Raw genomic sequence first — 26,784 nt, forward strand, 5'->3', positions numbered from 1 at the left:
TCTATGAAACTAAACACCTAATTCACTTGCTGCCGAATACGACCATGGACAACTATTCTATCCAATGAGACATCAAAATAGAGGAATTTATTTTTTTAAAAACATATTTCTTAATTGTCTTTTCCATATGCTATTTGATATAAACAAAAAAGAATATGTGTGTAATATATGTAAGTCTTAAAGAATAGTAATTACATAATGAATACCTATAAACCCACTGCCTAACCCAAGGACTAGAACGTTACCAACAATCACCATATACTTGTAACTCCTTTACCCATCCTACTGCTTGTCTTCTTTCGAAGGAAACATTGTATTAAATTTTGTTATTCATGTCCATGCCTTTTCTTTACAATAGTGTGATCTCACATGTATGTTTTACACACACACACACACCCCTTAACAATATATTATTTAGGTTTGCTAGTTGTGAGTTAAAAATGATATTATGCGCAATGAGTCCTTCTGGGAGTTGCTTTGTTATTTTTTTCTGAGACGGAGTTTCGCTCTTGTTGCCCAGGCAGGAGTGAAATGGCGTGATCTCTGCTCATGGCAACCTCTGCCTCCTGGATTCAAGTGATCCTCCTTCCTCAGCCTCCCGAGTAGCTGGAATTACAGGCATGTGCCACCATGCCTGGCTAATTTTGTATTTTTAGTAGAAACGGTGTTTTTTCATGTTTCTCCCGACCTCAGGTGATCTGCCCATCTTGGCCTCCCAACGTGCTGGGATGACAGGTGTGAGCCTGGGAGTTGCTTTTTTCGCTCAAAATTGTTTCTAAGGAAATATTTATTTTACATATAACTGTATCTATCTATTTTTTCATTTTTACTGCTATAAGGTGTTTCAATGTGTAAACACACCACAAATTATTTATCATTAAACCAGTGAAAATTTTAAAGGTTTCCAGTTTTCTTACTATAGCTACAATTGTCATTCTTATACATGTACCCTGTTATAAGAGTTTCTCAAAAGTGTATGCTTACTAGCGCATTTTAATGTGAAGTTGGATGTTTAAATTTACAGTATAATGTTAGTATTCCTTTCAAAATTTGTTAGATCAATTGGAGACCATCATTAATCCAAATATCCTACAACACTTGTAAGCATATCAGACATCTTACATTTTGTCAATCTGGTGAACATATAAGTCTGGTTTAAAGTTATATTTTTCATTTATTTTATTAATAAGGTTTTATTATTGAAGTTATTAATAAGATTGAGCATAATTTCATATTTTAATAAGCTTATATCATTTATCTTTTGCAGAATGCCTTTGCATGAATTTTGCTTTTTTTCTATTTGGTTGTATTTGTTATAATTTATTGGTTTTTAAAAAATATTCTGAATATTAAGTCTTTGTTTATTATATGCAATGCGGTGGTTATTCTTCCTAATTTTGGTTTGCCTTCTGATGTTTCTATTATGTCTTTGATGAACAGAGCCCTTTATTTTAACACAGTTGTATATAACTATTTTTTAAGATTTTGTTTTTGTGTCTTATTTAATTAGAAAAATTCTTTAATTTATGGTAAGAAATTTATTCTTCTGTATTTTTTCTGAATTTTTTTATATTTTAGTCTTTAACCTATGTAAAATTAATTTCTGTGTATGATATGGGTTAGAGACCATGTTCGTTTGTTTTTTCCCCTGTAAATACCCACTTGTCCCACAGCGTATATTGAAGCATCCCTCATTTCTCTGTTGATCTGTAATACTATCATGTCTTATATCACAATTCCATACATGCTTAGCTCTATTTGTACTCTCTATTCTATCCCAGTTTTCAGTTTTCCACCCACTGAGGATTTATGAAAAAGTTTTGATTTTCTGATATATAGGTACTACTCCTTTCTCCTGTTTGCCTTATTTTTCTTTTGCTTCTTCATCTTCTTGACTTGAATAAGGTGATAAGAGTGAAGGTAGAGTAGCCTTCCTAGAACCAAAATAGCCATGAGAACGGAAGCCATACACTAAGAATGACAAAGAGAGAAGATGACTGAGCAATGATTTTACAACTTCATCAAATCATCTGTCTACTACCTACCTTGGGACAACTTGGTCTGTGAGAAAACCAAAGGTCTATTGGCTAGTTCTCTGTACTTTCATGTGGCATTCAGGAGGTATGCTGCTCTTCAAGTAAGAATCTTGCGTGGAGTGGGAATGGAGGGGGTGGGGTGGTGGGCAGTTTGCTGACAGCTTTTCGCTGCAGTGCTGTTGGCAGCTGCTACAACTTTCTAGTTAAAGTCACACTTTTAACAGCTGACAGATAATGAGTAAGTACAGTGGGGGTATTACGCAGTGACCATTGCTGCCCAATGCAGGACTACCTCATGGACATCCTTTAAACAAGAAGTGCTCATGGGCTGGCCACAAGGCTTTATAAGAACACTCAGCAGCCTAAAGTTTTTCGGACACAATTATCCTGCTTTCCTATTATCCATTCGCAGGTGTCAGACCAGGCTGTATTTGTCAACTGTAGCCCATAGGCTAAATCTGGTCCACAGCCTTTTTCGTGTGTGTGTGGCCCACAAACTAAGAATGATTTACATATTTCAAAGAATGATACAAGTGACAAAATATTAGGAATATATTATAGACAATTTATGTGACCCACAAAGCCTGAGATATTTGCTATCTGGTCATCTACAGAAAAAAGTTTGCTCATCCCTCCGATCCCTGGCAAAGATTTTCCTATCTACTCCTGCTGCCTTTTCCTATTTTTTTTTTTTCTCCACAGGTATTAGCCATCATGCTTTTGCAAGTCTAACTCTGACTTGGCATCCTCCTTCCCAGAACACTTAAACTGACACGTTTGGTTTCTATCACATTAAATTACAAAGATGCAATTATTAAAAGGGCAGATTCAGGATCAGAATCCAGGGCTGGTCTGTGACCCTAACACACCAGATTTCTTTGATGATACTCTCACAGAGAAAAAAAGAATGAAAATTTTGAGAGACAATAAAAGATGGATTCAGTAATGAGAAAAATAAATTTGGTTTCTCCCATTATTAACCAGCTAGCCTAGTGATATGTAACAATCAATCTAAATATCCAAAGACTGGAGCGTATTTTCAACTTGACTCAATCCTGTGAAACGGATGTTTTGTTACTCTCTTCTCTTGAAATCCTTTTCTCCATTCTAGTTCTTCACATGCCTCTGTTTTTCTACTGCTTACTGTACATCTTTACTTGGATGTACAATAAGGCATGTTAAGATTATCATGTCCAGGTTGGGCGCGGCGACTCATGCCTGTAATCCTGGCACTTTGGGAGACTGAGGTGGACGGATCACCTGAGGTCAGGAGTTCGAGACCAGCCTGGCCAACATGGTGAATCCCAGTCTCTACTAAAAATACAAAAATTAGCTGAGTGTGGTGGCTTGTACCTGTAGTCCCAGCTACTCCAGAGGCTGAGGCGGGAGAATCTCTTGAACCTGAGAGGTGGAGGTTGCAGTGAGCTGAGATCATACCAATGCACTGCAGCCTGGATAACAGAATGAGACTCTGAATCAGAAAAAAAAGAAGAAGAAGAAGAAGAAAGGAGAAGGAAGAAGGAAGAAGAAAGAAGGAGAAGAAGAAGAAGAAGAAGAAGAAGAAGAAGAAGAAGAAGAAGACAGAAGAAGGAAGAAGAAGAAGAAGGAAGAAGAGGAAGAGGAGGAAGAGGAAGAAGGGGAGGAGGAAGAGGAAGAGGAAGAAGAAGAGGAAGAGGAAGAAAGAGGAGGAGAAGGAGGAGGAGGAGGAGAAGGAGGAGGAGGAGAAGGAGAAGGAGAAGGAGAAAGAGAAGAAGAAGAAGAAATTATTACCATGTCCAAAATGAAATTTCTGACTTTCTTTTTCAAACCTGCTCTCTCTCAGTCTTTCCACTTTTGGTTTACGTCTGCTCTATCCTATCAATTTCTTAGGCAAAAAGCTTTGGAATCATTTTTGACTAGTCTTTTACTTTCATACCTCACATCTAGTCCATCAGCAAAACCAGTTGGCTCTACTTTAAAATAATATCCAGATTCTAACCACTTCCTCCTATGACAGATTGCAATCACCAAGCCATCTCTTGCCTGGATTATTGTAATAACCTTCCATATGAACTCATTGCTTCTCTCCTTATCCACTTATGGTCTATTTTTCAACACAACAGGAAGAATAATCCTACTAAGTCTCAATTTAGATCTTTGTTTCCTTTGATCAAAACTTAACAATATCTTTCTCTTTCATTCAAAGTAAAAGATGAAGTCTTCATAATGGTCTGTCATATTCCATACATTTTAAATCTCTTAACCTTTATGCTTTCATTTTAAAATACTCTCTTCCTGTCTTACTTCATTGCAGCTGCACTGGCCCCTTTGCTCTTTTTTGAACATTTTGTACGTGATTCTACCTTAGGGAACTTGCACGTGCTATTTCCGGAATACTTTCCTACCAGGTACCACTTGATTTGCTTCATCTCTTAAATTATTTCTTAAACTTCACCTTCTCATTGAGGACTTCCATTGCCACATTATTTTAAACTCTTACCTTCCTCTAACGTTCTCAATATTTCTTGACTATTTAGTTTAGGTTTATCACTGTTTAATAAGCTATATAATTAGTATATCCATTTTATTATCTGCATTCCTCACCTATAATGTAACTTCCTGGATGAAAGGAATTTTTGTCCATTTTATTCATGGCTCCTGGGTTGCACAACTCCAGAGGCACCATTTCCATTATTTCAGAAAACACATGGAAAATGTTAGATTCTTAAAAATATTATGTGAGGCCAGTGTGGTGGCTCACACCTATAATCCTGCACTTTGGGAGGCTGAGGTGGGTGGATCACTTGAGCTCAAGAGTTTGAGACCAGCCTAGGAAATATGGAGAAACCCCATCTCTACGAAAAATATACAAAAATTAGCTGGGTGTGGTGGCATGTGTGGGTAATCACAGCTACTTGAGAAGCTTAGGCAGGAGAATTGCTTGAGCCTGGGAGGTGGAGGTTGCAGTGAAACGAGATGATGTCACTGCACTCCAGCCTGAGCAATAGGAGTGAAACCCTGTCTGGAAAAAAAATAAAATAAAATAAAATAAATAAATAAATAAATATATATATATATGAATCAATCAATCAGTCTGTGTTTAGAAAGTATGTCTGGTAAGAGTATATTACCATATACTTAAATGGAAAATAAAGCACAAATCAAAATTATTTTTATATGATGCTATGTAAAATAATAAAATATAAGAATAAACCCCAAAGCCTATCTCTGGGAAAGGAAAAAGGGCTAGAGAAATCACATCAAATTCTTAGAAAGTTCTACCTTTTGGTAATATGACTATTATATTATTTAAAATAATTATTTCCAATTTTCTATATTTTTCTACTTCATTAATAAGTTTTAATTTTATTATCAAATAAATAAATATTGTGGTAAAAATTATCACAGAAAATCATTTTAAAACCACTGCCCTGCTGTATTGAAGCTCATATCTCTTTGCTGTATTTCATTCTCATCTTCCAGCAAGTATTCTCTGCTCTTCCTCACCCTTGATCGAGATGTCTGCTTGACTCAGATCACCTAGAGGCTGCTGGATTTTTTTAATAGAGTCAAGAAGCAGCAATAGACACTTAGAAAAAGCACAGCATTAATAGAAACAGGAAATTTAACTGACAAAAATTATTTCCAAAAATAAGTAAAAGCCTCTTCAGCATAGCAATGTGTTCTATCCCAGGTCAGCTCAGTTAAGAGATCGGAACAGTTTTCAAACTTTATCTTTCCTAAATTGGTGTGTGTGGGAGTGTGGGTGTGTGTTCACTTTTTTTTTTTTTTTTTCTATTTTGGAAAAGGGGAGCAAAGCAATAAATTACAAAAATAATGAAATAAGTGAACTAAAATCACAGAAATGCTATTCAATTAAAAATAAATGAAGCACGCTTAAGGTTTAGCTAAGGACTCTCCTGAAAATTGCACATTAAAGAGAATAACTCAGGCTCCACTTTATAAGTAACCACTTACCCTCTTGAACTCACATTGTTAAAAAGAAGCCTGTTCTTTTAAACAGTATTTACTTTGTATTATTGACTATTCTTTGGAAGTAAATTAAAAATAATAGAGAATGGCAAGAAAGAACGTTATTTGCCAAAGAAACGTGACAAAAGCATCTAAAGGACCACCTGCTTTTAACTCCTCCTTTTCCCCACAAAACACAAACAAAAAACCCCAATCCTGAACCAGAAAATAAAGCAATAACATTAGGTAAAAGGTGAACTGACAGCAAATCTATTAAGTGCCTGGATGTGTGTTACTCAGAAATGTTTGGGACAAGATTGGTCCTGACAGATGACATAGGCCAGTGGTTTGCAATCCACACAGTGTGTTGAAATCCTCTGGGAAGCTCCTGCTGGGACTGTCCTCTCAGAGGTTCTGATTCCTTTGATTTGGGTGGGGCCTTGGAATTGGGAAGTTTCAAAAGCTCCCAGGCGATCCTAACATGCTGTTATGGCTAAGAGCCACTGCACGGGTCTAACGCCTTCATTTTATGAATGAAGAAACAGTGGGTGGAGATCTCCATGGCTCACCTGGCTCATCAGTGGCAGAACCAGTGCTTTGTTTCGAGCTTACTTCTCTTTCCACCCAATATCCTTTATATTGCTTCAGACCAGGACAAGGTCTTATAGCTACTTTACCCTGCCTGCATTTAATGAGGCTGACCCTGTGATAGGTATTCAGTAAATATTAATTAAATAAATTCATATCTAGTTTTCAATTGCTGATAATGACCATATTGGAAAACTTATCAGTAGAAGTGGAGTGTGCAAACTGCCAAGCGATCTCCAGAGGTTCAGCATTGAGAAACTCTCTGATTGCCTATTTTCAGGACTCAACAAGCCATCCCCACATAACCCTAGAAGCTGCGATGACTTCTATCAAAGTTGCATGGTACCAGCTAAATGAAGAGGTTTTAGGGTAGGCTGGGGATCGTGGGGTTTGTGGGAAATGAGGAAAGAAGGAAATTCAGAGATGTTACTCCTGAGCCACATGTAAACTGAAGGAAATGTACACAACCAGATCATACTAGAAATAATGACAGGCTGAAAAAGGTGGGAATATGGGGACAAAGTGAAGTTTTCCCTTGATCTGGGCAAATATAGAAAGTGCTAAACAAGAGGAGGAAAAGCTTGAAGAACCATGGCATTCAGATAAGGATGAGCGCCTACTTGGTATGATTCACAATCCAAGCTTTCCTTTAGTTCTTTTCAGGAGCACCAAGGTATTTTATTGCCTTTCAAACTTCCGCTGACCTTGGCCTTATCTTCAGATATTTATTTATTTATTTATTTATTTATCTGATACGGAGTCTCGCTCTGTCGCCCAGGCTGGAGTGCAGTGGCCGGATCTCAGTTCACTGCAAGCTCCGCTTCCCGGGTTCACGCCATTCTCCTGCCTCAGCCTCCCGAGTAGCTGGGACTACAGGCGCCCGCCACCTCGCCCGGCTGATTTTTTGTATTTTTTAGTAGAGATGGGGTTTCACTGTGTTAGCCAGGATGGTCTTGATCTCCTGACCTCGTGATCTGCCCGTCTCAGCCTCCCAAAGTGCTGGGATTACAGGCTTGAGCCACCGCGCCCGGCCTGTCTTCAGATATTCAAATTCTGTAGAAACAGAGTGAGAATTCTGATGCATCTGCTTAATTTAAGGAGAATTCAAGTTAAACTGACTGGCAATGATCTTTGCACCTCACCCTTCATGCTGATGTCTAAGACTCCACATTAGAGCTGCAAGCCTTTACTTACAAGTCTGGTCTCAACATGAACATTGTCCAGGAACAGGCCACACATTAAGGTTGTGTCAGTTATTGATACTTTAAGATAATGAGTGAATGAGTTCCAGCATATCCTTAAGGGGTAGTTTTGATCATCATCATTACAGAGACAACAATGGGTTTCCAATGGCTGTCTTTCACTCTTCCACCTTTGTGAGGACCAAAGCCACTTCAGTTTGCACAGTGCTTTACAGTTCACAAAATATCTTCATATCTTATCATTTATCATTTATTATTATATGTCCCCTTTTTATAGATGAGAAAAAGTATTAAGTAACATCTCCTGGCATCCTCTTCTATTACCACCCTTGATGAGGAACTCAATTTGAGAGAAATAGAGCATTCTAGTGGGTGGAACCACTCAAATTTGATAGATGGGCCAGAGGCATCATAGTTCTTTCCCAGGAACATGGTGAGTCAGATCCCGAGCCACCTCCTCTACCAAGAATGGCAATCTTACAATAAATGATTAGAAAACAAGCCAATAATCCTTTTTTTAAATTAAAAAACAATTTATTGAAAAAGAGTAATGCTTTATACAAATTCCCATTATAAAACCCGAAAATATCTATTGGTCTGTTTCCAGGTGTGGTAGAAGAATATAAAAATATCAAAATTGGATGAATTCTATTATAACAATTTTTTTGGTCATTTTGGGCCATAAAATTTTTTTGTAATATTTAGTAACTGATATCCACATGGAATTACACTCACACATCATGAAGATCTATGTATGTGGCAAAAGCCATTTAAATTTTAACTTCCAAAAGCATATATTCTCAGGTTTGGAAGGCACACTAAAATGTATTAGGTCCAATTCCTCGTAAGACACGGTGGCTGACTTTCCTTGTGTAGTTTATTGTGAAGTGCCATCCTAGCAGCGTCAGCTGCCAGCTAACAGCAAGAGCTCTGAGGGCATCACTTAACAGATAGCACCTTATGAGTTATTATGATTCAAAAATCTCCCTTGCTGTTGGATTTACCAACACTTAGGCTTTTATTTCTTCCCATTACATCTGCTCAGCCACGAAAAGCATTGGGCCATCCTCACTGCAGAAGATAAAACTTCCTTAGAATCTTATTGGTTTAGTGCACTTAATTTTACTTCACTGTCTCATCACTTGAGAGACTGGTTAAGGCAAGAAACCCATTTCTTAATTTTTTTTTTCTTTTCAAACATTTGAAAAGCAACACCAACATGTATGCAGTTAATTCCTCAATTCTTTCCCTTAGTGTAGCACTTTTTAAATTACAAAACCACACTTACATGTATTCTATCTCACTGGATCCCCACAACATCACTGTGAGGCGGGCAGATCAGGAATTACAAACCACCTCTTACAGATGAAGCAATAAGCATACAGCAGCCAAATGCCTTGCTCAAACACAGACAGTGATTGATAGCACGAAGACTCAAATCCAGGTCTCCAGACACCAGTGCCAACACCCTTTCCATTACATCATCTTGCTCGAGTGAAATAGCATTCTGTACAGACTGGAAAAGTAAGAGCAGTTGTTAAAATGGCACAGAGCACAAACAACATGTCAGACACAGCTGAAAGAATGGAAATAGACTGATAGAGAGAGGAAGGTACTGAACCACATGAAGGTGTGTGTGTAGGTTTTGTTCAGTGACTTCTAAACAACCAACTGAGCAAAGAAAAACACTACATAGGCATAGTTCATGTTCAAAGAATGAGAGTAATATAAACTAATATTCACACTACCTCTTCTAACTGGTTAAATCATTATCTCAATTTGGCAGATAGAAAAAAGTGGTAGAAAGATTAAGTGACTTGCTTATAGCTGCAGAGAGAATATTTGTCACCAGCTTATCACTCCAGAAAGTCTAGCATTTTGTTCAGACAAACAGACCACACCTTATTAGGAAGATATAAACTACATGATAATTACATGTGGGAAAACAATACAATTAAGGAAGGGGAACAAAAAGGTAGTTTAGGTGGGATATATAAGTATGAATAAGTAGCTTCATAATTCAATCAATAAAACTGTGTTACAACACCTGGGTGAACAGCATGCAGCTACTCAATTGGACAAATATTTTCAAAGCAAACAAGAATGCTATGGGTCAGAGTACGAGGACTGTGTGGGAAGGTCAACAGGAATTTATCACTTTGGTCATGCAGAAAGATTTGCCTCCAAAGTTCTGATTTGTAATAAATTCTTACTGGCTTTAGAAACTAAAATGTAGACTATGAAATGTGTTAGCTTCAGGAGATAGAGACCAATGAAACACAAAACAAATAAGGGCTTAATAACGATGCAGGTGCTATAAGATTATGGTAAAAAATAAAATAAGTATATGAAAAGGGCACGCATGAAGAATTGAAAGAATTCATTCTTGGTAGATTAGACTAGGTCTTATGGCAAAGACACTAAAAGCTAATGAAGAAGAGTAAATGATATTTGACTATTATATATGTATACATAAACAAAAAAGAAAAATATACCAATGAACATTTTCATCAATATGGAATTAAATACATTTACCTATTTTTAGAGATATTTTAAGTATGCTAGTATCAACATAATGAGAAGAGTATTTTACTGTCTATTTTTAATAGAAAAACATGTATATATACACATCTATATATATTTAAGAGCACCCCCTTCCCCCATTTGAGTATGATTACTCAATGGGAAGCAGTAATACAAATGGAAAAATCTTCCCTCCTGTATTGAGGAAAGAAGATAAAATAAGACTAAGCCATGTTTAGCAATAGGTATTTTTAACACATGGGTTTCTTTTTGTTTTGTAATACCATACTTCAGATTGCAATACTCAAAAGTCTAAGGTCCTAATGTTAATGATAGTATCTCAATGTCCATTTTCAGTTTGTTCCAACATGATTGTCTCCTTTTGCCTCTGTGTCACACGTAGTCTTTCCCACTGGAAGGTGCAGGTTTTGGATAGGGCCGTGGTGTTGGGTATGAAGTTGTTTTTCGAGGACAGGAACAGCAAAGTAGGGCACCTCCCAGAAGGCAGAGAGAAGCAGCAGCCCAGCCAGTGAAGAGAGCCTGACCAAATTCGTACCTAAAAGGAAAAACCCACGTGCTTGTTAATCAGTGAATTATTGGCAACTTTTCTAATACAATAAAGGAAAAAAATCAATACTCATTATACTTTTTTCATTGAAAATAATCCCTCAATATCCCTTGGGAAGTACTTTAAGATTTGTGAACATATACACAAAAGAATGTTTATATTGCAATTGTTGACAATTTGCAATAGTAGGTCAGGAAATAACACATGTAATGCCAGTACACAAATAATTCCAAAGACTTTTCCATATGTAGGATACTTGTAAAGCATGTTTATGTGTTTTAGAAGTAGGGTTTGGATCATGGTTCCTAGGCTGAAACTTAGCAAAGGAAGCTATATCACTAAGTAGTAATCATATTCTATAAAGAAACTGATAGAGCATAATGGAGATAATCAGAGTTTTGAACAGATGATCTATTGATCCCAGGCACCTATGTAATCTAAAATCCAAATTTTATGGTTTTGTAAAGAAAAGTTCTAAGCAGCCCATGAACCATTCTGGATTAAGCTGATCCAGGCAGATGTATTAAAGCAGACACTTAGGGTGGGGTATCTGTGAGTGATTATGGACAGTATGGAAGAGTAGAGAAGGGTTGGTTCTATTAGTTATAAGGCCAAGTCTGAATCCTGATGCCAACTCTCAACTGCTGCAATTCGGGGAGAGCAACTTCACCTCTCAGCCTCAGTTTCTCCTCCTCTCAAAGCAGGATAATCCCACGTGCCTCAATAGACTGCTTTTAGGATCACATGCAATCATGTAAATAATAATTGCAAAATGACTGGCAATTTATAAAGTGCTTTCCTGTGCATTACTGGTATTATGACCTTGGTGAAATTTTAGACTACTGACCTCTAGCAGTTTCTGTTCTTACATTGTAAATCTTATGGGATGGGCTCCAACACAACCATTGGAGTATGTGTTCTCCCATATGTGGGTGATTATATAAAAAGAAAAACACATCTTATCTCTCCGAACACTGAGGTTTTTCATCCATTCATCCAAGCACTCAACAAACAATAATTATATTTTAACATCCTGACTGAATGTAGTTATTAGGCATTAAAGATGTGAAGACAGTGAGATGAAGAGCCTCGTCTCTGATTAAAGAATGTTGTCACATGAGAGCTAAGAATCAGCTCGACTTGCACAACTTGCAGTATTAAGAAAGATGACCTTTTTAAAGCCAATTTTATAATTGTGAAAGAACAAAAAATTTCAAGGTGGTGTCTGAACATACTAAAAACATATATCATAGCTTTATGTGTAAAAATGAACTGTTGGGAATGAAGTATTATTCATTAAGCCCTAGAGTAGTACAATTTTTCTCAATCAATCATAAATTGTGCATTAGTTACAAATAATCATACAGTAGGTGCTGTAAACATCAGAATACACTTCAAAAAGGAAATTTCAAGTATATTAACATCTTTATTAATACCTGAAAAAAGGGGAAAAAAAAAGAGTCCAGTATACAGTTGAAAAGTTTAGGACTTGAAACTGTTCTACTTTGGAAGGTATTTTGTCATCAATTCAGGCTGTTAAAGCAATTATCAAACTCATTTTAACATAAGTCACAGATCATTTAAATTGTTTGTAGGTTTGACATAAAATTCTTGAAAGCAAATCTGGGAAATGATGGCACTAGAAGGACTTTGTAGAACATAAAAAGGGTATTTTCTCAGAAAACAAACTATTTTACGCATGAATAGCATTACCTGGCATTGACTGGGGTCATGGGGTCATAGAATTCTTGAACAATCCTATTGCCATACCATGCTGTGGCAACTAAAATAGCCAGACCTACAGAAATTCAGAACAAAAGACTGTTAATCACCATGGAACACTGAGCCTAAATACACAAGCTGTTAAACCAAAACATATTTTGCAAGAATTAAATCTCATCAACAGTGTTGACATTTTTATTTTGGTATTAGGGAGATTAGAAGTCCAGATATGGGCCGGGCGCGGTGGCTCAAGCCTGTAATCCCAGCACTTTGGGAGGCCGAGGCGGGTGGATCACGAGGTCAGGAGATCAAGACTATCCTGGCTAACATGGTGAAACCCCGTCTCTACTAAAAGTACAAAAAACTAGCCGGGCGTGGTGGCGGACGCCTGTAGTCTCAGCTACTTGGGAGGCTGAGGCAGGAGAATGGCGTGAACCCGGGAGGCGGAGCTTGCAGTGAGCCGAGATCCGGCCACTGCACTCCAGCCTGGGAGACACAGCGAGACTCCGTCTCAAAAAAAAAAAAAAAAAAAAAAAGAAGTCCAGATATGATTTATTCTGAGTACCTATTAAAATATAAAAAATACTAGGTGGGAGTTAGACAAAATTTATACTTTTTATGACATCTTGGCACAAATAATGCTTTTTTGGAAACAATTAGTCAGGTGTATGTTGTACATAATCTCTTTTAAATATACTGTTATATATTAGGGTACTAAACTACATTTGATGAAACTATTGTCATTATTAGTACAGATGGAATTACTTGCAAAAGGGGAAGATGAAAACTCTTCTATGTTCTTGATCAAACTCAAAATTTACATTTCTGTAGAATCAAAAGGAATGCAAGCAGCTAGACAGCAGTGAGATTAGGACATGTCTCAGAATGGACCAGAATACCTGCATTACTACTGCCCCATTGGCCAAGGGAATACCTGGCACAGGTATAGATTGATCTGAGATTTGTTGAGGGTGCCACATCAGATCAATTTATGCAACCCAATCTCAATTTCCCATGGCATTTTATATTCAATGATAGCAGATACATAATTTAGTCAAAATCATTCCCTTAATCATTTATAAGATTTATAAAATACCTCATTTTTTCTTATCAGAAAAGTTAAATAACTTTCTTATAGTAATTTTAAGCATTAATCAATATAGACAGATTAGACGTTTCTATGCTACTCTCTCTCCCCAACCAAAAACATAGTCCAGTGTAATTGCCTCTAGACATGACAGAAAACACTATTGCTTTTGGCTGCTCAAATAGACCATGTGAATGGTCTTGAACTTGTGACCCTTACTCCTAAGAGAAGTCCCTGAAACTGGAATAGGAGTGATGCAGTCACCTGCGGGAGTTACAAGAAGGCAGGCAAAAGAAGAATGCAATGCATTCCATCCTCATCATCTTCTAAGCACTTCATACACTTCATGCCAACGATGGCCACAAAGATTACTATTCACAGCCTTTGATATAAGATTAAATTATTGGGAATAAAACACTATCCATGCCTTTTCGGACAGGAGACAATTTGTATTTGGGTAAACTGAGAGACTGGTCATTTTAAACTGACCATATCTTTAGCAAAGCCACAGATACTCTTCCTCAATTACTGGTTAAACTGATATATTATACTGGAGCAAAAGCCCCTACAAGTCTTCTGTCAAAAATAAAACAAGAAAATAAAGTCTATTCTAGTTTTTCCTATTAGTAGATTTATATCACTAATTATATCTGTTATTTAAAAAAATATACTATAATATACTACATATATAATATATGCATATAATACCTAATATAGAGAATATATAGTAATCTATGATAGCTGTATAATATATACAGAGATTATATATATAATACAGTGTACAGATATAAAAAACATATACACACACACAGATTATATATATGTATATATACACATACATAATATACATACACTATAATTTTTTAAATAAGCATTATTATAAAGCTTTGAAATAATGCTGTCCATGTTTTCTGACTTTGATTTTCTGAAATGACACATAATGTAACTTATCAATCAACACTTGATTTAAAAAACAGATATTTTCCTTCCTTTTTTTTTTTTTTTGGAGACAGAGTCTTTTGTTGCTGAGGCTGGAGTGCAGTGGCGCGATCTTGGCTCCCTAGTTGAGGTGATTCTCATGCCTCAGCCTCTGGAGTATATGGAATTGCAGGCGTGCAACACCACACCCAGCTAATTTTTGTATTTTTAGTAGAGATGGGGTTTCACCATGTTGGCCAGGCTGGTCTCGAACTTCCGACCTCAGGTGATACGCCCTCCTCAGCCTCCGAAAGTGCTGGGATTACAGGCATGAACCACCATACCTGGCCTAAAAAACACATATTTATTTTCAATGGAAAATATAATATCATTATTTTACCAAAAAAATTTAAAAGTATTTCTGTATTTTTTTTTTCCTGCCTTAAACTGACCATTCCAACAGGCCACCTCTACTCCAGTTGGCCTTTCTTTTCATTGGTCTATGGGTACACCCTGTTTATTCTTGAATTCGATCTGCCCAGCTGGAATGCTATCCTGATTTTTCTCCAATAAACTCAATCCTTCCATCCCTCACAGACCTGAAGGGTTCACATATTTTCTTGTGTTTTCTCTCACTATTCCCCATCTTTTCCACATAGAATCTGTGGAGACAACATAGGAATTTTCTGAATTACATGAACTTCCTCTTTAGCATTTGCTAAATAGTGAACAACTTTCTTCACTGTAAGAGACTGGTTCTAACAAACCAGTTGCCACTTGAAACTTCAACCAACAGACCTGTCAGATGTGAGCAGAGCTCTCAAATTTTCATTTGGTTCGTGTTTGAGAACATGAAAGTCAACTGGACTTCTGGTCTATGTTTGCAGTTTGCCTTAGAGACTGAAATCAAGTGTAATGAATCCAACGTAATAGATTTCAAATCATACTAGGAACAGATTAGTAAGGTGAAAGCAAGGCACAGCCTCTATTACCTGCAAGTAGAAATATCACGCCCCCAATGACAGCCATCCTCATCTTCTGTACCTCATCGTCTTCCAAGCACTTCATACACTTCATGCCAACGGTGGCCACAAAGATTGCTATCACTCCCAGGAGGATGCCAACCACCATCAAGGCACGGGTTGCTTGCAATGTGCCTGGCAGAAAACATTTTAAAACATGTGAAATATGCTTGGACCAACAAGAGAAAAATGGAAGAAGACCAAGTATATGTCACTGTTGTATGGAAAAGAGAAAACTGGACTAGGAATCTAGAGACGCCAGTCATACTGGTATTTCCACTGGTAACCCAACATACACTATCTTCTCCAGAAAAACAAATGCTGGACTGGATGATGAAAAAGAGATCCCTCCACTCCAAGATTTTATGTTTTCAACATTAAATTCAAAATCAACTGGAAAAATAATTAATGATCTAATTGAATAGGGTTAGCTGAACTAATACATATTTATTTTTTACTAAGGGATTTTAATCCTTGCTAAGATAATTTTAATTTTAAGTAGCAATCATATATATGATCCTGGATGTTAACTATTTGTAATCAAAATGGTTTTCAGTTTATCTTTGATATTAGTTACCAGCTTTACACCCCAATCAGCAAGCTTCAGAAAAACTGGGTGAATTGGAGGATAAAAAATAAATGTTTTATAGATTATCATGGCTGGATAAGCAATATTCGTATCTCCAGTGATGTGAATAGGAGGAGTAGGGGAGAATATAGAAGTCATTTTCTTAAAACAAAACAAAATAACCTTTGAGATGTTACCTTGAAACATAGTAGTAGATTCTTATTCAAAGACATCACCAGTTTTTAAAGCTATTTAAGCTGTGATTTTGTAAAATAACACACGCAATAATTCAATGTAGTGTTTCTCAGGATTCCATTTTTTTCTCATTCCCCATTATTATTTTTGGTGCACTAACTCATGAGCAAATAAACAGGGTCAAGTTTGAGAGATTATCAATATGTTTCTTAAAGAGTAAAAGCTTGATTCATTGTGGCATAAAGGCACGGACTTTTAAATATGAACTGAAACTGTGCTGGTTAGAAGATTTTGTTTAAATTCTAGATTTATGTCCTCTTTTAATTAAAGATCACTATATCGTTGACAGTGATAATATGTGACAAGTACTTTTTGCATATATAAGTATTTTTCAGCTTTAACGAACTATGCTATCTTGAGCAAGAAACTTATTATTTGGAATAATATTTCAATTATATAAATAAAATGTAAATTATATCTTTATCCAGTGGATTGGAACAATTGACTCCTTGATGGTCTTTGACTGAGATGTTGGAAAGGTTTTGTATCTCAATGTCTAATTAGGCCTAGGCTTAGCCTTAATATCATCAAGATTGAGAACTTAGGTTACCAATCATAACTGAAGCTAAATATTTCTAAAACTTCATTAAATCTTGATTTACTGATTATCCATCTTTGCTATAACCAGACAATCTATGATAAAATTATAGTAATATCTTTCTTTTTCTTTTTTTCCTTTTTTTGAGACAGGGTCTCGCTCTGTTACCCAGGCTGGAGTGCAGTGGTGCAATCTCAGCTCACTGCAAACTCTGCCTCCGGGGCTCAAGTGATTCTCATCCCACAGCCTCTGAGTAGCTGGGACTACAGGCAGGAGCCACCATGCCAGGCTATTTTTTTTTTTTTTTTTTTGGTATTTCAGTAGAGATGGGTTTCACCATGTTGTCCAGGATGGTCTCGACCTCCTGAGGTCAGGTGGTCCACCGACCCCGGCCTCCCAAAGTTCTGGGATGACCAGCATGAGCCACTGCGCCTGGCCATAATCTCTTTCTAGAAGTATCAAAGGTATTGTTTACAGTATTTGAGAGAGATTTTGGAAGCCAAGGTAAAGTTTTACTTAATTTCATTTAAAAATAAAAAAGAGACTTCCTGATTCCCCTCACACACTGACCTCCTCATAAGCATGTATGGGCGCACATGCACACTGACCCACACACCTATATCAAGACTCCAGGTGGCAGAGGGACTGCTGGATCAAAACACATGTTCCATGGACCACAGATTTATCAGGAAGGAACTGAAGCTGCTTGTAAGGTTATTACACAACCGTTTGCTTGGAATCACAAGCCGTACTGTGGTATGAAGAGGAAAGTACCAAGGACTCCATGGCTAAGGTATTTCCTCTTTCTGAGGGATGGTTTTTGCAAAGGCTATCATTATCGGAAAATAACAAATGAAATAACCCATACGTAACACAGATTCCAGATGTGATCCTAAGATTACACGTGGAAGGAAAATATTTCAGGCAGAGATATGCTGGAAGAGGAGATGCTGAAAGTAACAAAGATGATCCATGTCTGGAGGATAGGGAAACCACATATCTCAGTTTGCCTGGAACAATCCTAGCTCTAAAGTTGAAAGTCTTACATCCTTAGAAGGTCCTCAGTCCTGGACAAATGGGGAGAGCTGGTCACCCTAATGTAGGATGATAGGATGTGTAAAGTAAAACGAAGTTTAGCAAGGTGGGCAGAAGGCATATGTCATGCAGAGCTTTGCAAATTAGGGTAAGAAGTTTGGATTCTATTCTAAGTGTAATCAGAAGTCATATGATTGTCTTGAGAAAGGGGCGACATGATTTTTACTGTCAGTATAGAGATCACACAATCAGTAAATATTATTTCTATGATAGCTCTTCCAGCATCCAGCATCTTATATTTCACAGCCTCCTCCATTTTATTTTTTCATAAATACTCTTTTTCAACCTTTTATTAATCATTTTCGGTGTTTTTTCTGATCTTGCTCCAAGTTTTTCTCTTTGTTGAAGTTGTGGGGCTGCAAACTGGACCCAGTTTATATAATAATCACACTGATCTTTTCTTCAAGTAAAAACAGAAGGTCACTCGTCCAGCAGGTCTGAGCACTTAGATCACAGGGTAGTCTTCAAGAGAAGTCTAACCGGGCATCAATCTCATGAGTCAGACTGTGTAAAACTACTGATCTCCCAGGCAAGGAACACATGTGCATAAACTACTCCAGGACCCTTACTGCACCCACCTGGAATATCTAATATTCACATTTTTAATCTCTAAGTTTTTGCCCATTAAGTTCTCAAAGAAAACACATTTGATGCATGTCAAATCTATCTTGCCACTTCATCTACAAAGTGTTCTTTCCAAGGGGCTGGGGACTAATATTCTGTTCTGTGATTGCTAATAAACCTACCAGGTTTCCTTTCTCTATAGAATAATATATTATTTGCATAATACACAAAAAGTAATGGAGAGAATGGAAAACACAGTATTTAAAAATTGCATAAACCATAGAAATGAGATCCTGTTTTGTTTTTTAAAATGTCATTTTGCAAAGTAATATTTTCACTTACATCCTGTCAACCATTGACTTATAAAATTTATTTGTATGTTCCAATATTAGATTTGCATCAAACCCAAAATCTTACTTTACTTCATTGGAGACATTTGGATAAATTCTTAAGTATAGTGATATGTGAGGAAAATGCAAAAATAATATACACATGCAGTCACGCACAAAAAGCTGAGAATTAAAACAGCATGAAAACTCACAAGCAAGGCATAGGTAATCATAGATTACAAGTCAAAGTGAAGCAACTATTGTGTTACAAGTTACAAGTGTTTTATGTGCAGATCAAATCTAAATTGCACAGTTCTAAGCTGGAACCAGATGAATACCTTCACATCATAGAAGTGTTTTAAATCAGAGTTGTAAAGTATGTAATTGTGAACTCCTGGATGATTTGAATCAGATATTTATTCCTATTTCCATCTAAAGCACCAAGCACAGTACTGGAAAAGTCACATGGATTTATCAAATTTCAATAAATTTAAATTAGAACATGTCTTTATGCTTTAAAAACTGTACCAATATGATAGGTAAAAATACTTATTCCCTTTTGTGTAGCTTAATTTTTGAAATAATGCTGAGAAACACCTCCCCTGAGAGCCTGGTATGCTAAAATCTTGCTACAAAAAGCCAGACTTAGCTTAGGTCACTAAAAACTAGAAAGTCATGCAGATAATACAAATTGTACTTTTTGCTTAGTTTGATCTATTTTTTAAAGTATGCGTCTAACGAGCTTCAAAGCTGAAGTTTTGTTTTGTTTTTCCCTAATGGAATGATGAGTGGCAGAGCAGAGAAGTTAAGAGGGATGTTTGAAAGCTATAAAACAACATTTTGGATGAGATAGATGCAGTATAGCCTTGCAATATTAACTTTGAATTGGTTTGATTAGAACAAACCTATGAACAAATACATTCCTTTTCTTGCCTCTTAAATTTGCAGCTAACTCTGCAATATTATGACCAATGACTAAAGTTGTCTATGGAGAACCTGGTTAACAAACATTAAAAAGATTACACTATTTTTTCTCATCATTATTCAACAGTAAACAGAGAAGGCAGTCTTTTAATTATATTTAGCTAGACTGATAATCTTGAGATTAAAGACCCCCTAAGGAGTTCTCATCATTTTCAACCTAAAAGTATAATTAAAAGTAAATATGAAGATCTCTACTTATGAGACAAGAAGTGAGTTGGAAGTTACTGATCTGCTACAGTTAGGTTAATCAACAAATGTCTAGAAAGACATATATGGAATTTTTCTAAAGCTTTAAAGTCTTGCTATACAAGCAGTAGAATCTACTGTCAATACCAGACATTGTTTATGCTATTTTCTAGCCATATTACCTTAGGTTCTATATATCATAAACAAAATACAGTCATCTCTTGGTATACAAGGGTGATTGGTTCCAGGACCACCCACAGGTTACTAAATCTGCACATGCTCAAGTCCTACAGTTGATCCTGTGGAAGCCTTGTATACAAAAAGTCAACCCTCCCTACATGCAGGCTTTGAACCCTCAGATACTGTATTCTTGATCGGTATCGGTTGAAAGAAATTCACCTATAAGTGAACCCTTGCCGTTCAAACCTGTGTTGTTCAAATGTTGACTGCAGATTCCAATTCTACCTCATTCCCACATCGTCTCTCTTTGCATCTATAGTTGCTTAATTAGTATTAAGTGAATAAATGAACTGATGATTGGGTGACTAGAACAAAAATACTATACTTTCTTCTCCCCTGCAATTAAGTGAGCTCAACACAGACCGTCACAGAAGTGTACTCCTCTGGCTTTTTTTCCATATTAAATCTTTTGCACTTACTGAAGTTCAACGTTTCATAAAAGTCCTAATCGTTAGCATTTCCCGCTTATTGGTGCGTGAGGTGGTGGTCACCAGATGTGACCTCAGAACATCAGCAAAATCAGGGGTGAAAATGATCCTGGATGAGGCAGGATGTACCACTTTTCAGGATGTCCTCAGAAGTTTTGCTACCTTTCTCGTTTGTGTGTTTCTTCGAGAAATTTTCTCAGAATTAAGTTGATGCTTCTATATTACCTCCACTATACTTCCTTAATCACTCCAATTAAGGAAACCTAAGCTATGTGACTTGCCTCTTCCTCTTCAATCACTGAAGTAATAACAAAGAATGCTGGCACTGGAAGACATCTTAGAACTCATCTTAGCTGCACCATCCTTAGCTGCAAGAATAGGGCCTGGCTTGCATCTGTTGAATGGATAAATGAATCATAGATTCATCTCCCCATTCCTCCCACTCTGCCCTATTTTATAAGTGGGGTAACTACTTGAAACCAGGGAGATCACGTGGTTCACCATTATACACCTGGCTATTTAATGCCAAACCACAGTAAGAATAGAGAACTTCTGATCTCAAGCCTGGATTTTTGTTTCAACTTCCATTATTCTAAGAGTCAGAACTGATTTATGAAGTATACCTGAACACCAGTGGTTCTTCGAGTACCCTCGGTTCAGCAGGCATAAAGCGTCTGGAGAAGCATAAATAGGTGCCCTCCTCTCCACTCAGGCTTCAAAGACTGTCCAAGTCAGTGATTTTGTTTCTCTGATTGAGCCTGACATCATGGTGAGAGTGCTGGGAAACCTCACAGCCACCAATACTCATTAAGCACACCTACACACATGTGGATTCATGCAAAGCAAGTTAAACAGGCTAGAGGAGCTTATAAACAAATTACAGAATCTCAGTGTTCGCTGAGATTGAGAGAGAGTCTAGCCTAACCTCCCATTTGTCTGGTGCTTGGATCTTCCCTACAACATTCCTTCAAAATGCTTATTTATTCTCTGCTTGCACACCTCCCACCATGCAGCCTCCTACAGCAACCCAGTCTTTGGACAGCTCTAGCTATTAAAGTCAACTAAGAAGAAACAATTAACCAAGCACATAAAATTGGTGCTAGCTTCCTAAAAGTTTGAGAATTAGATGAAAACAAGCAAGAGGTACAGGTGACTCCAGAAACGCCTACTGCAACTGTATCTGGCATTTTTTGTATATTCCAACTTTCAGCTACAAGAATGCCCAGGGTCAATAAAATCTCATACTTTGGATGAAATGGAAATTGTATCAGCCATTGTAAAACTACAATACACAATGTGACATTTGTTTCCCCCAGGAAGTTCCTCAGTTACATTTTCATAAACTGCTTGCCAAGAACTACCTAAAAGAAGAAGACTTGCTGTATCTCATTTTGTATTTACTGTATACACTATTAGCACACTGTATTCCTTCAGCTACTTTATGAAGGTCATATGCTTTTTACAACCTACCCTACATAAACCAGGGAAACAAGAGATTTTCATACCTCCAGTGCTAAAGCCTTGGCAAAGCCCTGCATCTGGGCTCGAAGACAAGTGTTCTCTACTGGGAAAGACAGCAAGGTACAATTTCAGGAAACCCACAGCTAAGCTTTTCACCTAAACACACTTAATGAAATGCAGCTTTTTTATGAGGGATACTGCTTAAATATACACACATAACCCTTTTCGTCTCCACATGTAACAAAACTATCCCAAAACCAGCCAGTGAATCACCATCCCAGATCTCTACAGCTGGTGGGCGTAAACACCACTGCTCAGGCAGAGAAATGGAGTGAGGTTTCCTGGACTCCATCCAAAAGCATCCCGCGAGTCATGGCAGGTTAGAAGAGAAAACCTGTGAGTCCAGGGTCCCTCTTCTGAGAATGGGTTTTGAGAGAAAGGTGTAAGCCACACCTTGGATAAACTATGGCTTTAAGTAAAACAAAAGTGGATTCTGATCTGGAGTTTAAAAAAAAAAACGAAGAAGCCATCTCTAAAGTGTATGTGGGGGAATAGGTATTTAGTCCTTTCACCACAGTTTTAAAAACTGTAATAACTACGTTAACCAAAGTCAAACATTTTAACACATTAGCGTGTGTAAGGATGATCCCTTTGAGTTTTTACAACATGGATCAATCTGATTTCATTTGGTCATTTCAGGAAAGTTAAAAGAAAACCTATTTAAAGATGTTGACAGGAACTATTTTGATCAGAGGAACAAAACTGACAGTGAGGCCTCTCTGGAATTGTCCTTAGAAACCTCTGTCTGCCAATTCCTTAACGTGCTACCTAAAATGCCTGACACCGTTTCCTTAAATATATCTATCTTTCCATGGAGAAATTCAATAATTATTACCTAATTTTTCACTTTATAAGCACAAATATAACCCATGAGGGCAATGAGCAACACATAATTACTAAACTTAGAGATTGGTTTTGGTGTAAAGAAGTCCTAACATGGGAACCTTCAGAAGCTGAAATCCTAACACTCAAAACGACCATGCACATTGACTGAGCCAATGCCACAGGTATTCAAGGTGTTTAAACAGATGTGGAACAGGTTTAATAGCTCTAAACTATATGGCTTTTGATATACACTATTAAAAGTTGTCCATTGATAGGAGGTAGACAAAACAAGTTAAGTAAACTTGAACAATGCCAACACTTTCCACCCTTAGCACACAATGGGGGCTAGTGGGCAGTCACGTTTATCTAGGCAAAGACTAAGGGACCTTTTCTTCAAGTGAGTTAAAGGGCATAACAGACACATGATATAAGACAAGTAATGTGATTTCTCAAGGAAGATACTCCAGCCATGAATCATTATTACCTAAGTAAACGGGAATTTAATGATTTTTCTGACAAGGCACTCAAAACCTTTAGTTAAAAAAAGTAAAAAATTATCCGATTATCCTTCTTCCCACCATCCTTAGAAATATGTCTCTCTATACAATCCTTTCCAACGTGACAAGGGGTCACTGAACATCCATTACACAGAAATTCCTTTGTGGAAGATGGAAACCTAAGGAAGACCCACCTCTTCTTTCTCTCTCACTGCCTTCCACTCCCAGCTGACCTCTGATTTCATCAGCTATGACTATTTTGCTGCATTTCCCTTCAGTGCATTTACTTTTCCCTTTGTATTATGTTGGGCAGGTTATTTAGAACCTTTGTTGTCAGCCTTCCCCCACCTGCCACCAACCTTCTCTTTCCAAAATAGAACTACACCATCAGCCTCCACCGAAGACCTTGGGTGTAAAACTTCAAACTTTGGGGGAATCTCAAGCGGCTTCTCCAAAGAGTCTTGCAAGGGGCCTCCCTGCACTAACTAGATCTTACACATTAAAAGAATCATCCTCAAGTATGAGCAGAAGACACTTGGGACATTTCAAGTAGGAATGTAAATTTTACTATGCAAAATCATAGTAAAGGTTACAAAAATTATATCTGATACTTGAGGATTATTTATTTAAGCTTGCACACTTGAGAAGTTACCAGGCTCCAAACTTTTTAAGCCATCCCATTTTCTTGTCTGAACCCTACCAATCCTCAATTTACCCCAGATCTCAGAATGCCTAGGAGAGGTCTCAGAGCTCAAGTTCAAGTTTAGCCTTCACTCCCTCAATCTCGATCCCCCGGCATAGGAATTTAGGATGAAGCCACACCTAGAGTGGCAGAGAAGTGTCACCCAGGGAGTTTTAGGCAAAACTAGAGCTTATGCCTGGGCGTCCCTTTTCTCAGACCAGGATTCTCTTCATTTCCTTACGACAGAGCACATGATCAGAAGACTTGATCAACTGAAGACTGATAACCATGGAATCACACGACAGAATGAGACGGTAAGGGAGCTGCAGGGGGACTGGGGCCTCTGGACGGCTGGGAGGTGGGGGTGCACTCACTGCTCAGATTCAGCAAGGAGTCAAAGACTTTGCACTGGATCTGCCCGGTGCTCTGCGACACGCAGGACATCCACAGCCCTTCGTACATGGCCTGGGCGGTCACGATGTTGTCGCCGGCATAGGAGTAAATCCTCCACTGGGGCAGGGCAGTGCTGACGATGGCGCCGATCCATCCCAGGAAGGCGAGAATGAAGCCCAAAAGCTGCAGCCCCGCGTTGGCCATGACTCGCTCGGCCGCCCGCGCTGGCTCAGGGGTGGCAGGTGCAGAAGGCGGAGAGTGTGCAGGTGCGCAACGCGGGCTCCCGAAGGTGTCTGGGACCCGCGGAGGAAGTTAAAGCGGGGAGCCCTGCTCGCTGCGCTGCCGCTGGAGAAGCTCTGGGTCCGGCTTGGGGTCCGGGGCCGGGGCGGCGCTGGAGTCTGGATACTAGAAGCTGCGGTTGCTCCCAGGCTCAGGAACTGAGACGCCAAACCGCTGGGCGCCGCGATTTAAAGCAGCTCCGCCCGCCTCAGCCCTGGCAGCCGGGGAGCGCCCCCTGGCGGTTTCAGGGTGGCTCACCGAGAGGGCGCCCGGAGCGCCGGGTTGGGGGAACACGCGGCTGGCGGCGTGGGGACCATCCCGCAGGACCAGGCACTATAGCTGCGTCCCTGCTCATTTTCTCTGGTGGATCTTCCCGCTCCTGTCAGGCGTTTCACGCTTTTCGTTCATTCACTCCAATTCTCCAAAAATTACTATGCACTGTACCTGTAAATCCAAAAAATAAAGATGAAAAAATGAGCCCTCAAGAGCTGCAGTTTTAGGTTTAATACCTTTTTCCTAATATCTTATTAAAAGGCATTTCCACCCAACTCCGCATCTCCTCCCCCATCACACACATTTCTCTCTCCTTTACTTGGCTTCCTCCCCCTTCTCCTTTCATCTCTCTGCTCCCTTCTGTCAAGGTCGTTCCATCACTTGTCTCTGCAAGAGAGAGATCTTTACACTCTACAAACTGGGAAACAGACCCAGAGAGGAACATGATTTACACACACACACACACACACACACACACACACACAGCATATCCAGTACTTGGCTCCCCTCCCAATCTGCTTTCCACTACATATCAAGTTGACCCAAAAATACCCCCTTTGATCTATGATTGTCCTTTTTGATGTATTATTGTCCTTACGAAAATGCAGCCTAGCCCTCCCCCGCCAAACACCAACCTCCTCCCCACAGCAGTTATGTCTTAGGCAGCAATTCATTATCAGAGAGACCTGGTCGGTGCCCCGCTCTCCCTGAAAGGTGTTAATTTTGTGAGTTATCACATGCTGTTCGTCACAGGTGAGGGCATGTAAACAGCGTTTGCCCAGTGGAAGAAGGATTGGGCTGGAGTTGAGGAAGTCTGGGCTCTGGTTCCAGCTTTTGCTGTGACTGGCTATGTCACCTCTCCGGTTTCCGTCTCGCTGGGACTGTAGTTTCCCTCTATGCTTCTCTAAAGCTTCTTTCTTTGTAGTCAGAAGTGCTGCTGTGGTTAGGAATAATTGAAGTGTTTTCCCACTGCTTTTTGTGCGTGGTGCGAGTGTGGTGGGAGGGGAAGCTTCTATGGTTTTAGTAAACACAGAAGCACCTTGGAAGCAGAAATAAACATATTAAGGAGAAAACAAGATATACTCTTATATACCATGGCAACTGCTAGTGGGTGACAGAGAAGGAAAAGTGCAAATGCTCAAGGAGGGAATGGGAGGAAAGGCCAAGCCCCACCACCTTCATTTCCACCTGGCTCTCCCTGGATGCCTTTCCTGTAGGCTTACAACTAAAGGACTTGGCCGTGCTAGGATTTGGGGACAAGCACTGAAGAATGTAAAACAGGAGTTAGATGAAGACATTTAATTTGGACTAAGATTAACACAGTGAATGCTGTCTTTCTCCTATCAGCTGTTTAGGGCAAGACCATGTCCCTGTTGTATCCCAGGGTTTGGGCCTGCAGTCAGTACTACTTGCTAGGTCTCGGTGGATGTTCTGTGGGTGCCTGTCAGTGTGAATGAAGATGTATCAATCACATTTGATTTTGTAAAAATTCCCTGATCAGAGAAGGCAC

At 38.5% G+C, this 26,784-nt stretch overlaps 1 protein-coding gene across 1 annotated transcript; it reads right to left on the reverse strand.

Annotated features, from left to right (window-relative positions):
* Positions 1-8,286: 8,286 nt before the first annotated feature.
* CLDN1 (claudin 1) lies at positions 8,287-25,679 on the reverse strand. Its single transcript, XM_025377170.1, has 4 exons — positions 24,704-25,679; positions 15,588-15,752; positions 12,582-12,666; positions 8,287-10,856 (listed from the first exon to the last, which is right to left on the reverse strand). The coding sequence occupies exons 1-4, from the start codon at positions 24,924-24,926 to the stop codon at positions 10,694-10,696; spliced, it is 636 nt and encodes a 211-aa protein (XP_025232955.1). The 5' UTR covers positions 24,927-25,679; the 3' UTR covers positions 8,287-10,693.
* Between the last annotated feature and the right edge of the window lie 1,105 nt (positions 25,680-26,784).

Source organism: Theropithecus gelada, chromosome 2 (genome assembly GCF_003255815.1).
Source record: "Theropithecus gelada isolate Dixy chromosome 2, Tgel_1.0, whole genome shotgun sequence".
Classification (NCBI taxonomy): Eukaryota; Metazoa; Chordata; class Mammalia; order Primates; family Cercopithecidae; genus Theropithecus; species Theropithecus gelada.

What these genes read in the sequence shown, in the direction of transcription:
- CLDN1 (XM_025377170.1), bottom strand. Translation starts at nt 24,926, where the DNA reads ATGGCCAACGCGGGGCTGCAGCTTTTGGGCTTCATTCTCGCCTTCCTG. An exon ending in CGTGATATTTCTACTTGCAG is followed by an intron (nt 12,667 to 15,587) that starts GTAATAGAGGCT and finishes GAATTTCTGTAG; the next exon opens with GTCTGGCTATTTTAGTTGCC. An exon ending in ATGACCCCAGTCAATGCCAG is followed by an intron (nt 10,857 to 12,581) that starts GTAATGCTATTC and finishes TTTTCCTTTTAG; the next exon opens with GTACGAATTTGGTCAGGCTC.